Raw genomic sequence first — 12,814 nt, 5'->3', positions numbered from 1 at the left:
AACGCGTCCTCCGTGAATGCCAAAAGTCACCGCTGTGTGTGAAGCGGCGCAAGTAACATTATGAAATTAAAGCAGACGATAGCACTTCAGCTAAGAGTGCATTCGTTTTATGTTGGAAAAAGTAGCTATCACGATAATAAACGAGCGTTCTGACGGTGAGAAACGGATATTTTGAAACAAAGTTTTTTTTTTCATCGTTCTCGGTCCGACCACGGTAGGCCCCCTTTTCCGTTCGGCTCCTCGTTGTGTGCGAGAAGCGTGCTTTGTTGCTTGTGCCTTTGTGCGTATTTCAAAGAAATTAGGTTGTGCCTGGTTAGCGTGCTGCCGTAATCATGAGCGACGAATCGCAAGACGTTAGAAAGAAGTGTGAAATTGCCATGAAGATTGCCGATGTGGCATCATAACGCGCGGCGGCGGATGCGGCTAAGGCGCACGGTGACGCACTGGAAGAACAACTTCTCGCAAACATTGCCCATTGCAAAGCCGTCGCGTTCCTTCCGCGAACTGTGCACCGCAGTAGGTGTATGTATCCCCGCAACGAGCGATGGTTTGAGGATACTTTGCCGAACCTCGGAGACCAGCATTTTCGACAGGCGTTCCGCGTTGGCCCGGCTGCTTTTCGGTACCTTGTGGAGCGGTGCCGACCTGCAATGCAGGTGAACATACAAATATGCGGGAGGCCATCAGTGTGGAAAACAGAATCGGCATCGGCCTTTTCAAGCTCTGCTCAGCTGCCGAAGACCGGGTGGTAGCTATAGTCTTTGGTGTTGGGCGGTCAACTGTAAACACTATATATAGGGAGTTTGCCGAGACTGTGGTGGATGTGCTCGAACCGGAGTGGGTCCGAATGATGGCACCAAACGAGATGGATGAACATGTTAGCGAGTTTTACGCTATGACAGGATTCCCGCAAGCAGTGGGGGCCTTGGATGGCTGCCATTTCCCGGTGTCTCCACCCCACTTGAATGCGGTGGACTATAGGAACTACAAAGGCTGGCAAGTGTTTTTTTCTTGGTTTTCCCTTGGTTTTTCCTTAGTGCATTACGTAGTTGGCATAACTGATGTGAAACAAGGTAGTTTTTACAATATGTGAATTTACCTTCATGGCTACTTACAATGCTGCAGCATTCTTTCAATGTGTATTTATTTCCACGCATTTAAAAAAATCCTTCGCAATCTAATATCACCATTACAGCATGTCACCTCTATTTATAATCTTATTTTCAGTAATCATACGTATACAAGTTCGGCTTCATCCACACACAGCCATGTATACTGTTCCACATCTAAGGTGAATATGTGTGCTAATTCTATTAGATGCTCACAAACTATTGAGCAGGTGCAGGCAGGGCATGAAGCTGTCACTGCGCTCATGCGTCTTGTACAGCAACAAGGATGTGAACATTACTCGCGTTCGATTTCCTGAAGCGCTTCTGTTTTCACCTTAGAAGTAGACGACCGGCTACAGCATTAGGCTTCTTCTGATCTACTGTTTTTAAATACACATCTAAATAGTTCCATCATGTAACCTTGTGCATACAAAATGTTCTTTTCTTTTGTGCAGGTACAGTGTCATCCTTCTGGCCCTTGTGGACCATAAATACCGGTTTCGGTATGTTTCTGCAGGCAGCCCAGGGCGATGCCATGACTCCCATGTGTACAGTCAGTCGGATCTGGCTGAAACAGTGGAAGGGCCGTTATTCAAGACGCCGGTCACAGTGATTAATGGCACTGCTGTGCCCCCGATTATCCTTTGCGACCAGGCGTTTGCCCTGACAGGGCACCTCATGAAACCCTTCCCGCATAATGGCCCTTTACAGGAGGAAAAAAGACTGTTCAATTACCATCTGTCCAAAGCACAAAAGATTGTTGAAAATGCCTTTGGGAGAATGAAAGCCCGCTTTCGATACACCATGAAAAGGATGGAGTGCGAGATCAGGCATGTGCCTGTGAATATAAGAGCCTGCTGTACACTTAACAACATGTATGAACATTTTGGTACCCGGCTACAGCAGCAATGGTTGGATGAGGTTTCTCATCATGACAGAGCTTTTGAACAACCTGCTCATACTACGCAGTTAGAAGTTGATAGTGGGGCTAGTGTTCGGGCAGCTCTTGTGCATTACTTTCAGCAGCTGCAGTAGAAGGCCGCTTAACATGACGAAGAGTGCTGCCCAAGTTTTGTACCTCTAAGCAGCATACCTAATCCTAGGTAGCATTTGGTGCCAATGTGGGACTGCAGCAGGTGTAGCTTTGTGTCTTGCTACCTTCCACTGCAAACCTTCCTGAAGGAGTGGTTTTCTAGCACAAACAAAATCAGAAGAATGGGTTACCCCAATCACCACGTCAACTTCTTAACCTCTATGTCTAACAGCCAGGTTAATTAACTGACTTCAGTGGGGTTTCCCAACCAATTTCGTTGGTGTGAGAAGCACTCCTTCAGGGCAATTTCTGACGTAGCATGATCTGGACATGGTTAACCTCGTGCAAGACACACAAGCACTGATATGGATATATGTGTCAATATGCGTCTTGTGTGAACAAATGTCTTTGTATACACTGTCAGTACTTTCACAATTAGTTATTGCTAGTGCAAGACAGTGCACATCAATTTTGCCTTGTTCATTCTCCCTTGCCTTTTCTGAGGTACTTTTTGCTGCTTTGTTGTTAAACTTGCACAGCTGTCAGTACTGTATCGGAACACTGCCTTGTGCCTATCACGCAGCCTGTGGCCCAATAGTAGCATGTACATGAATGCAAGCTGAGATTTATACATTTTATTTGTTCAGGAAGTCCTTCAGCACCTGAACGAGGTCTTCGGCTTTTACTTGTCGCTCACGAAGCCGGAGCTCTTTTTCTCTATACTCCTTGAGATCCTGCCGCAGGAGACGCTGCTCCTCCAGCAGACATTGCTGGGTTTTTTGGGCTGACGAAAGTGGTCGCTTCCGCTTCCGCTGCTGGCGGCTGGTAATAGCCACAACGGTGGTAGTGCTTGCTGTGGTTCAGTTGTTGGTTCAAGCTCAAATGAGCTTTCATGAATGTCACCAATCTCCATGGCGGAGATAATCTGCATGAAGAACGTTTGAAACAATGATGAAACAATAACAGGAGGTTAAGCACATGCTCACAAAGAAATTGAACAAATAACCCTCAAGTTATGCTTTCTTTCAGGGCTCTGATAAGTGTTGTCCATGAAAACATTTATGTTTACAGTGGTGAATCATTTTTTGCCTGCCGTCGCAAGTGTGTTACAACCGAAATGAGCCTCTGTCCATTACACCTCAGTAACAAAGAAAGCTGTGATCACCTGCTGATATGTTTTAACTTGCCAGTTAGCGTGATTTACAAATCGTGTATTATTCATATGTTTGATACACCCCCATGTTATAACATATATAAAGGTGTTGTAATCCAAAATAAACGATACAAAGCCTTCGATCAGCAACTTATGAACAGTGGTTTGTTGTGCAGTGCGGCTTCAGACTCCAACCAATAAAAATTTACAAATCTAGTATTATTCATATGTTTGATACACCTTCATCTCATAACATATGTAAAGGTGTTGTCATCCAAAATAAACGATACAAAGCCTTCGATGTTGAGAAGTCATCCTTGCAGATGGAGATTCATATTCTTCCAAGAAAATTACCTCTTCGACTGTGCTGACAGGTTGGCAGCTGCTCTCTTCCACCAGAGAGCGGTCGTTTACTGGCAGGCTTCCTAAAAATCTGTGCAGCTCCCAGTAGAATGTCCAGGGTATGGCACCCTGGCCAGTGTGCTTTCGTGACCACCTCCTGCAAACAGTCCTATGAGCACCACGATCCAAACACTCAGGTAGTCAAAAGAGTATCTCGTACAAATGCCCATTTTAACTGCTGCTACTGAATAAACAAGGCTACTGCGGCAAGTACGCATTTTCGCACACTGCACGTTGTGCAAAAAGCAAGCTGCCCCAAACCCAATGCAGCAGCCGCTCGCGCATAATGTGAGTCAAAACTATGCCTCACCTGTCGCATGTTTTGAAAGCTGCCGCGCGGTTATAGCACAAACTTTCGCAACACTTAGGGGTCTAATATAAATCCGCGGTATACATAAAAGTAGCACTTGGCTAAGTTCACTACTCATCGATATTCTGTTGTCAGGTTTTCTATTTTTGAATGCACCTGCTCCTTTGTCTTTGCGATGCCTTGTTCGGCCAGTGAAGTAGCAATGGCCTCGTAAACGGGCCCGTTCCGTTTCTCGCCGCGCAGTTCTGAGAGGTGGTCTTCCCAGAGACGGATAAGTGCCCAGGTTTCGCGCTCCGGCCAGTGGGTGCGCGGTCCTCTCGTTTTTTTTGCTGCGCACTTCTGCGCGCCCAACTCGGCTGTTGCCTGAGAGGCCTCAATACTACATGCCTCCATTAAAATTTTGTACAAAATTAAAATTAAATACAGTTAAAAACAAATCACTTTAAATATATAAAGGAGTTCAACTACACGCGAGCGGGAAAGCAGAAAACACAAGCAAACGAAAAACACGCACACAACAAAGAGCAAACGAAGAAAAAACAGCAAAGCGAGATGCTCAAGCACGCCTGTGTCGATGCGGCTGCTGAAAATCGTTCAAGTCCTTTCTCAGCAGTGTGGATGTCTTTAGTCATAGCCTCCTCTACGGTTAATTGCACTGTAACGCAAAATTAACCATTAAATAAGAAAAATTCGATATTTTTTTACGGTTTCAAAACTAAAAATTGCGTCAATTTTTTTATTCTTTGAGCTCGCTAGCTGGCGCTGCCGTCTGGGTTGCTCCTTTAAGCAACTTTAAGGCCGCTGACGGCCGCCTTTATTGCTACGGACCTTTATCGCAAAGGTCTCGACGCTTTGCCGTGTAGATGCGTGTCACGCGCCTTTGGGGCAAAGGACCTTAATTTCTAAGGCCTTACAAGTGCCCGTGTGACAGGGGTATAAAGCATTCAGTAAGGCCGTTGGTCCGAGGGTGGTAAGCGGTGGAAGTTCGATGGATGACGTTGCACTCACGGAGCAGAGATTTGTTGACATCAGATAGGAAGACACGGCCTCTGTCGCTGAGGAGTTCTCGAGGGGCACCGCGTCGAAGGATGAACCGACGCAGAAGAAAGGATGCCACATCCTGTGCCGTGGCAGCAGAGAGCGCGGCGGTTTCAGCATACCGCGTGAGGTGATCGACGGCAACAATGATCCATCGTTTGCCAGCAGTAGTATAGGGGAGGGGCCCATATAAATCAATGCCAACGCGGTCGAAAGGGCGAGGCAGACATGATAGCGGCTGCAACTCACCAGCAGTACGGGTAGTGGGTGTCTTGCGGAATTGGCAGTCGAGGCACGAGCGTACGTATTTAAAAACGAAATTGTACATGCCACGCCAGTAGTAGCGGAGGCGGAGGCGCGTGTAAGTCTTGAAAGGGCCTGCGTGACCGCATTGCAAGTCAGTGTGAAAACATGAGCAGATATAGGACCGTAGGTGGCGTGGAATGACGAGGAGCCATTTTCGTCCATCAGAATGATAATTACGGCGATAAAGCAGGTTATCTCGGATCTCAAAATGGGAAGCTTGACGGCGCAGCGCGCGGGATGGATTAACCGCCGATGGGTCGGAGAGAAAGTTCTGAAGAGCACGAATCCATGGATCCTTGCGCTGTTCAGAAGGCATGTCACTGACTGTGGGAGATTGCTCAGTGGTTCCGATTTCGCAGAGGCTGGCAAGTTGAGCGGGGAGCGGGGAGCGAGACAAGGCGTCGGCGTCCTGATGTTTGCAGCCCGACCGGTACACGAGTAGCATGTTGTAATCGGGAAGACGCAGCGCCCAGCGCGCCAGGCGGCCGGAAGGATCTTTCAGAGAGGAAAGCCAACAAATGGTGTGATGATCCGTAACGACGTCGAAAGGACGGCCGTACACGTAAGGGCGAAACTTTCCTAATGCCCACACAATGGCGAGGCACTCTTTTTCAGTCACAGAGTAGTGAGACTCAGCCTTTGTAAGTTTGCGGCTGGCATATGCAACGACATATTCGTCGTATCTATATTTCCTCTGAGCGAGCACAGCACCGATACCAATACCACTGGCATCCGTGTGAACATCAGTCGGGGCCGCCGGGTCGAAATGAGGCAAGATGGGAGGTGCCGTGAGGATACGACGTAAGGTGTTGTAGGCGTCGTTGTAAGCGGGTGACCAAGCCAAAAAATTGACATTGGCGCCGAGGAGTTGAGTCAAAGGGGCAGCAATTGAGGCAAAGCTGCGAATGAAACGCGTAAAATAAGAGCAGAGCCCTAGGAAGCTGCGAAGTTCCTTAGTGGTGGAAGGTTTAGGAAAGTCAGTCACGACACGAAGTTTCGCTGGGTCAGGGCGTACACCGTCTTTCGACACAACATGACCTAAAATTGTCTGTTCACGGGCTGCAAAGGTGCATTTTTTTAAGTTTAGCTGCAGGCCTGCGTTTTTGAGGCATGTCAAGACGTCCCGCAGGCGAGATAGACGCGTTTGGAAGTTAGGTGAAAAGATAACGATATCGTCCAGGTAGCACAGGCATGTCTTCCACTTGAGGCCACGCAAAACGGTTTCCATCATTCGCTCGAAAGTAGAAGGAGCGTTACACAGGCCGAAAGGCATGACGGTAAACTCGTAGAGGGCGTCAGGGGTCACAAACGCGGTTTTGACATAATCAGCAGCTGCCATTGGGACCTGCCAATAACCAGAGCGCAAATAAAGAGAAAAAAAGAGCTCCGCGCCTTATAGACAGTCCAGGGCGTCATCAATACGGGGCAGAGGGTAGACGCCTTTGCGTGTGATCTTATTAATGCGGCGGTAATCGACACTAAACCGAACGGAGCCATTCTTTATTTTGACGAGGACAACTGGGGAGGCCCAGGGGCTGGTGGAAGACTGAATAATGCTTCTCTGAAGCATGGTGTCTACCTGCTCTTCAATAACTATTCGTTCAGCGGCGGAAACACGATATGGGCGCTGTCGCAGAGGGACGTGGGCGCCGGTTTCAATGTGATGCTCGACAGGTGATGTGCGCCTCAAACCGCTTTGGTGGCAATCGAAGGACGAGCGAAACTCCTCAAGTAGCGCAAGAAGCTGCGTTCGCTGAGTTGGAGGTAGAGTGGCGTCGATAGAGCGAAGGAATAGGTCGGTCAAAAATGGGGTGGGCACAGGAGTAGGTGAGCTGAGGGCGTCCATGGCGACCGGCGGTGATTCTGCAGCAACGTCGGTATGGTTGAAAACAGAATCAAAAAGTTGCACAGTGCCGAGTTATCCTCCACGGCGCAAAGTGAAGGGGCTTGAAAACGGGAAGACCCACAGTGCAGTGAGTCCGGCGGAGAAAGTGAGCAGGGCATAAGGCAGCGGCAGGCAATGGCGACGCAGAAAAGTAGGAGACGGCGTGAAGAGGACACTGGCATCGCGAACACAAGCACAGGAGAGAGGCACAATCACGGAAGAGCACGCAGGAATATCGGTACTGTCGGCGACAAATGCTTTGGCAGGAACAGGGGAAGCGCAAATTTCAGTCTCTGGCACGGGATTCGGCAACGTGGAGAGCGCTACTTGAGCCCGAGCACAGTCGATGACCGCGTCATGAAGCGATAGGAAGTCCCAGCCCAAGATGATCGAATGCGAGCATGACGGCAGAACGATGAACTCAACCAAATATAGAATGTCTGCTATGACTACTCGAGCAGTGCACGCTGCTAACGGCTGGATGAGGTGCGCACTTGCAGTCTGTAACGACAGGCCAGAAAGGGGCGTCTTCACTTTCTTCAAAGATCGGCAAAGCGCTGCATCCATGACAAACCGCAGCGCCGGTGTCCACAAGCGCGATCACAGATACGCCCTCTACAAAAACTTCAATTAACTTGGCGGCAGACAGACGAGGCCTTTCAAATTTTGACGACTGCGCAGTTCTCGCCTCAGGAACTGCGGCACCTAGTTTTCCTCTTGAGTGGTCGAGGGACGCCGCCGCATCGGAGAGATAGAACGTCGACGTGCAGAAGGCGAACGGTGTCCAGAGAAGGCGGTGTGCTCAGGAGACAGAAAACGGCTTAGGGGCGGCTCAGCAGGAGGTAAGTACTGAAGCTGGGACCAGTAACCAGAAACTTCAGGAGGTGTTCGTGAGATGTTCATGCGTCGACGACAAAGCCGCGCCACAGGACCTGGCAAGCCGCAGAAGTAGCAGATCGGGCTGTTGTCAGGCGTGCGCCAGGAGTTTCCGAGTTGAGCAGGCGGTCGATTATTCTCAGGCGTGCTCCAGGAGGTTCGCAGATGAGCAGGCGGCGAAATAAAAGCAGACGGCTCTCGAACGGGACCAGGAGGCGGAACATAGGTAGGTGGACGAGGTCGCGCAACAACGTCCGCATATGTCAGCGGGGCCGCAAGAGGTGTTGGCTGAGGGGCTCGCGGGAGAGCTTCAGCGACCTGTTCTTGAATGATGTGCCGCAAATTCGGAGTTATGTGTAGTGATGGCTCTTGATGGCGGGAAATAAGCGAGAGCTGGCAAGCAACTTCTTCTCGGATGAAGCTCTTGATGTGCGGTAGGAGCGATGATTGGTCTCTTGCATCATTCAGGCCAGCAAGCGAGTCGACGTTCGTGGTGTGTTCGCGTGTCAGAGCCCTCTGCTTGCGTAGTTCGTCGAAGCTCTGACACAGGGTGACGACTTCCGCGACGGTGCGCAGGTCTCGCGCCAGCAACATCTGAAAGGCGTCGTCATCAATGCCCTTGAGAATATGCCTGATCTTGTCGGCTTCGGGCATCTGAGCGTTCACCCTCTTGCACAGATCGACGACATCCTCGATGTAACTCGTGAAGTTCTCGCCAACCTGCTGTGACCGCGCACGCATGTTCTGTTCGGCACGGAGTTTTCTGACTGCCGGGCGGCCGAATACCTCTGAGAAGTTAGATTTGAAAACAGACCGTGATGTAATGTCCGCCTCGTGGTTCCGATACCACAGATTCGTAACGCCCGTAAGATAGGAAATCACATTTTTCAGTTTCGTTTCCGCGTCCCACTTGTATGCGCTCACCCGCGCATACGATGCGAGCCAATCCTCAACATCATGGTCGTCCGTGCCACTAAAGATAGCGGGGTCTCGCTGGCGGAGAGAACCAGCACAGATGACGGCGGCCGGGCTCACTTGGACGGCTTGGTGGTTAGGCATCGCGGTAGGGGGTAGCGTTCGGTTGCGGATTTCCAGGGCGAGAGGACGTACCACGCACCTCCATCAAATGTAAGGTGGGGTTTATTCTGAGAAGCTTCCTAACTGGAGCAGGGCCAACAGCGGGTCAGCTAGTCCAGCCGAGAGCGTGTGCCAGGCGATGACCATGCAGCTCGCGCATATGCTCGTCGTCTTCTTAACAATGGAGCCAGGAGCATGCACCAGGCGATGACGATGCGGCTTGCGCATATGCTCGTCGTCTTCTTTACACCAGGTTCATCGCTAATGCCTGCTTTGTATGCAGATTCCTATAGATGCAGCATTGTGAATGTGATTAAGCATTGTTACTTGGTGTAGTTCGTTGTCAAGAAGTGGTAATGTATCTCTTGAGGTACTTGTTACAATGTTGTCGTAGCAGGAGCCTCAATTTATGCTCTGTTTTTGAGGCAATATTATAGATGGCTTCCGTGTGACGTCAGTGGCACCATGCTTGGCTCCCATGAAGCTTTTACAGTGCAGTTGTCAGCAAACAGATTAGACGAAAGAACAGGCAGTTGCCACTCATTTGGCACACCTTTATAGCAGTCAGTGTGTTGTAGGTAAAAGCCATGTACTATGTAGCAGGATGCCTACATTTTTGCTGAGGTTACTATACATGTTGAAGAACCCCACGGAATGGAAAATAATGCGGAGCTCTGCACTGCAGCCTGCCTTATGGGCCAATGCTGATTTAGCATGAGGAAATATATTAACCACTTTGGCGAGAGACTGCACACTGATTACACAATTTTGCACTGCTTGGGAGCACTACGGCAGTAAGTGAAGCTACTTATCAAGGAATGGGTAGGAGGGGGAAGTGCAGTGTGGATGCTTGCAGGACCACTGATGCTCATCGAAATGCCTACCTTGTACTTATTGTGTAGTGGATTGTGAACCATGTGTGAGGCATTTTTAATGGCTGCCTTCTATCATATTCTATAAAGAATTCTCAGAGGGTAGAGACATTTCCGGCTAGAATTTCCAGTCATGTGCTTGTGATGTTCTAAGTTGACTAGTATACCACGAAAAATCAATAGTTCGAATTATTTTTTTTACTTTTTTAATGTTTGTCTTTTAGAAGTGCGTTGCTTTTTAGGTGAATTTAAATATCTGGTTTGGTTTGATTTGGTTTATAGGGCTTTAACGTCCTACAGCCACTAAGACTATGAGAGACACCGTAGTGAAGGGCTCCGGAAATTTCGACCACCTGAGGTTCTTTAACGTGCACTTACATCGCACAGTACACGGGCCTCTAGAATTTTGCTTCCATCGAAATTAGACCGCCACGGCTGCGATCGAACCCGCGTCTTTCGGGCCGGCAGCCGAGCGCTATAACCACTCAGTCACCGCGGCGGCTCGAATCTGAAGATCTTTGTGCATGTCCGTCTACTTGATTCTTTCCCTCCAACCTTCGCAGGAAGAGAAGGAGGACGGAGCTGTGCTGACGTGTCTCGCATGGGCTCCCGCCTCGAAGCCACTTTTCGGCAGAAAGAGTCAGCCTTCGGGCTCGAATATTTTGGACGACATCCGGGCCATTGTCCAGTGCCTGCTGCAGCCGGATTTTGCCAATCTACGGACACCTAGGCATATTGCCGGCTGACTGCCGGCCTAGCCATCGAGCTCGACCTAGCTCGTCACCTCTCCGCCGGGAACTGAGCGCCCAGGGACCCGCACAGATGGAGTACGCCGTGGAAGGCGAGAAAATATCACCGTCGGAGCTCGAGGCCGGAAAATGGGAAACCATTCTTCGTTACCGCGACCGACAACGAGGCCTGAAGAATAAAGGGCCCGCATCACCCGACGACGATCCTGCGCAGGGGCACGGCCAAGGCAAGTCTAATTCCAATTTTCCATCGCGAAAGAACGGGAAGAAGCTACTTGCACTCAGCAAGGAAGCCCTTCTCCCGCGCTTACCGACCGACGACTGCAAAATCATCTGCCGCCCACAAGGTTGGAATCTGAGGGACTTTGCGCCCGGACTACTACTCTTCTGCGCCTGCGAGGTGGCCAGGCTGCCGTATGATACGGTGAAGAATGAAGACATTATCAGAGTCAATACGGCCAACAACACCTTTACGCTATGCACGCCCGATCGTCAACGGGCGACTGCATACGCCAATATTTAAAAACTGAACCTCCAAGGTCAAACCTACAACGTAACGTCGTACGTGGCGGCACCCGAAGACTCGGTAAAAAGGGTCATTTACAACGCCTACGCGGGAGACTCGCCCGAAGCGGTTCGCCAAGGCTTCGGAAACCGAAACGAAGGAATAGAAGTTGTGGATGCCCGAAGGATCGGGAAATCCAGAACAATACAAATCACCTTTTTTGGAAAGAAGCTACCAAGCCAAGTAATCTATCAGTGCGGCGTCTTTCGGGTCCACCCCTTCAGGGAGCAACATGAGGTATGCTACAACTGCAGGAGAGTAGGACACTAGGCCGATGTCTGCTACAAACCTAAAACGAACCTTTGCCGCCGCTGCGGAGAAAATCACTCGCCTCCACCTGAGGGAGAACAGCCAACCTGCCAACCCGTATGCATCGTCTGCAACGGGGGCCACAACACAGGCAGCCGGAACTGCAAATTCCGGCTGATCAACAAGAACAAACAAGGAACGCCCCATGGCAACCAGACACCCAAGCAAGGGGAGAACGACTCATCACTACACGGACACCAGTCTAGGCCCAGGAAGAAGGAACACGGTGCTACCCGAAAAGGAGGAAGCCACAGCCGGAACAACTCCAGCTCCTTCCCGCCCCTGGGGAACCCTGCAGGGAACGACAAGAGAAGCTCAGGCCGCGGACGCAGCGATAGCCGCTCCAATAAAAAGGTGAGCTGGCCAGCAGAGGCCTCCCAATCTATTGACGCTCGAGAGAAGGAGTTTCAGATCCAACTACAATCCCGAGACAGAGAAATTGCCAGCCTTAAAAAAGAGTTGGCTGACATTAAACGCCTGTTACAAGCGCATCAGGTACAGAATGCCACTGCGGCTAGAATGCCACCCACCGCGTCCCAGGATTCGACCAATAATGCGATGGAAACAGACGCTATTTGCCACACTCCCTCCAACGCGTCCCAGTCTTCAGCCCATAACGCGACGGACACAGACGCCAGAATAGCAACTAAAAGACCGCATCCTACAAAAGAAGGCGAGGAATCCAAAAGAAAGGCCGAGGCTTCGGAAGCCGACACCCCGCAGCCGTCGAAAGCGCCTACCAAACTCAGGGCAGACATCAATACTCTGTCAGAGAGAACTAGCGCCATATCAACAGAACAAGCAACCTTCCAAGGCCTCGTTACTACCAAATTTGCAGAGATAGATATTCGCTTTGCAACACTATAGGGACAAGTATCCCAAATAGCCACCTGCATGCAGCAAATAAGGGATAGGCTTACAACTATCGAGGCCCGCCTACCCCCCACCTTGGATCTGTCCACGATGCCACAACCATCTATAACCCAACATGGCACCACGCCAAAATTTTGAAATTTGGCAATGGAACTGCAGAGGCTTCCGCCGCAAGCGGGCCCACTTGCAGCTCCACATCCAACAAGCACCGTCTGTTCCAACCCAAGACGTGATTGCATTGCAAGAAGCTAGCGGCA

The 12,814-nt window shown here is 50.1% G+C and overlaps 2 protein-coding genes across 2 annotated transcripts; one reads left to right on the top strand and one right to left on the bottom strand.

Annotated features, from left to right (window-relative positions):
- Positions 1–670: 670 nt before the first annotated feature.
- Positions 671–2,144, top strand: LOC144095487 (uncharacterized). Its single transcript, XM_077629214.1, has 2 exons — positions 671–996; positions 1,565–2,144. The coding sequence occupies exons 1-2, from the start codon at positions 671–673 to the stop codon at positions 2,142–2,144; spliced, it is 906 nt and encodes a 301-aa protein (XP_077485340.1).
- A 1,335-nt stretch (positions 2,145–3,479) lies between these two features.
- LOC144095486 (uncharacterized) lies at positions 3,480–4,476 on the bottom strand. The gene is made up of 2 exons (XM_077629213.1): positions 4,135–4,476; positions 3,480–3,806 (listed from the first exon to the last, which is right to left on the bottom strand). The coding sequence occupies exons 1-2, from the start codon at positions 4,398–4,400 to the stop codon at positions 3,566–3,568; spliced, it is 507 nt and encodes a 168-aa protein (XP_077485339.1). The 5' UTR covers positions 4,401–4,476; the 3' UTR covers positions 3,480–3,565.
- Positions 4,477–12,814: the final 8,338 nt, after the last annotated feature.

The sequence above is a fragment of the Amblyomma americanum genome, chromosome 6 (genome assembly GCF_052857255.1).
Source record: "Amblyomma americanum isolate KBUSLIRL-KWMA chromosome 6, ASM5285725v1, whole genome shotgun sequence".
Lineage (NCBI taxonomy): Eukaryota > Metazoa > Arthropoda > Arachnida > Ixodida > Ixodidae > Amblyomma > Amblyomma americanum.
The sequence above is the reverse complement of the archived record's forward strand: the minus strand, read 5'-3'. Positions and strand labels throughout refer to the sequence as shown.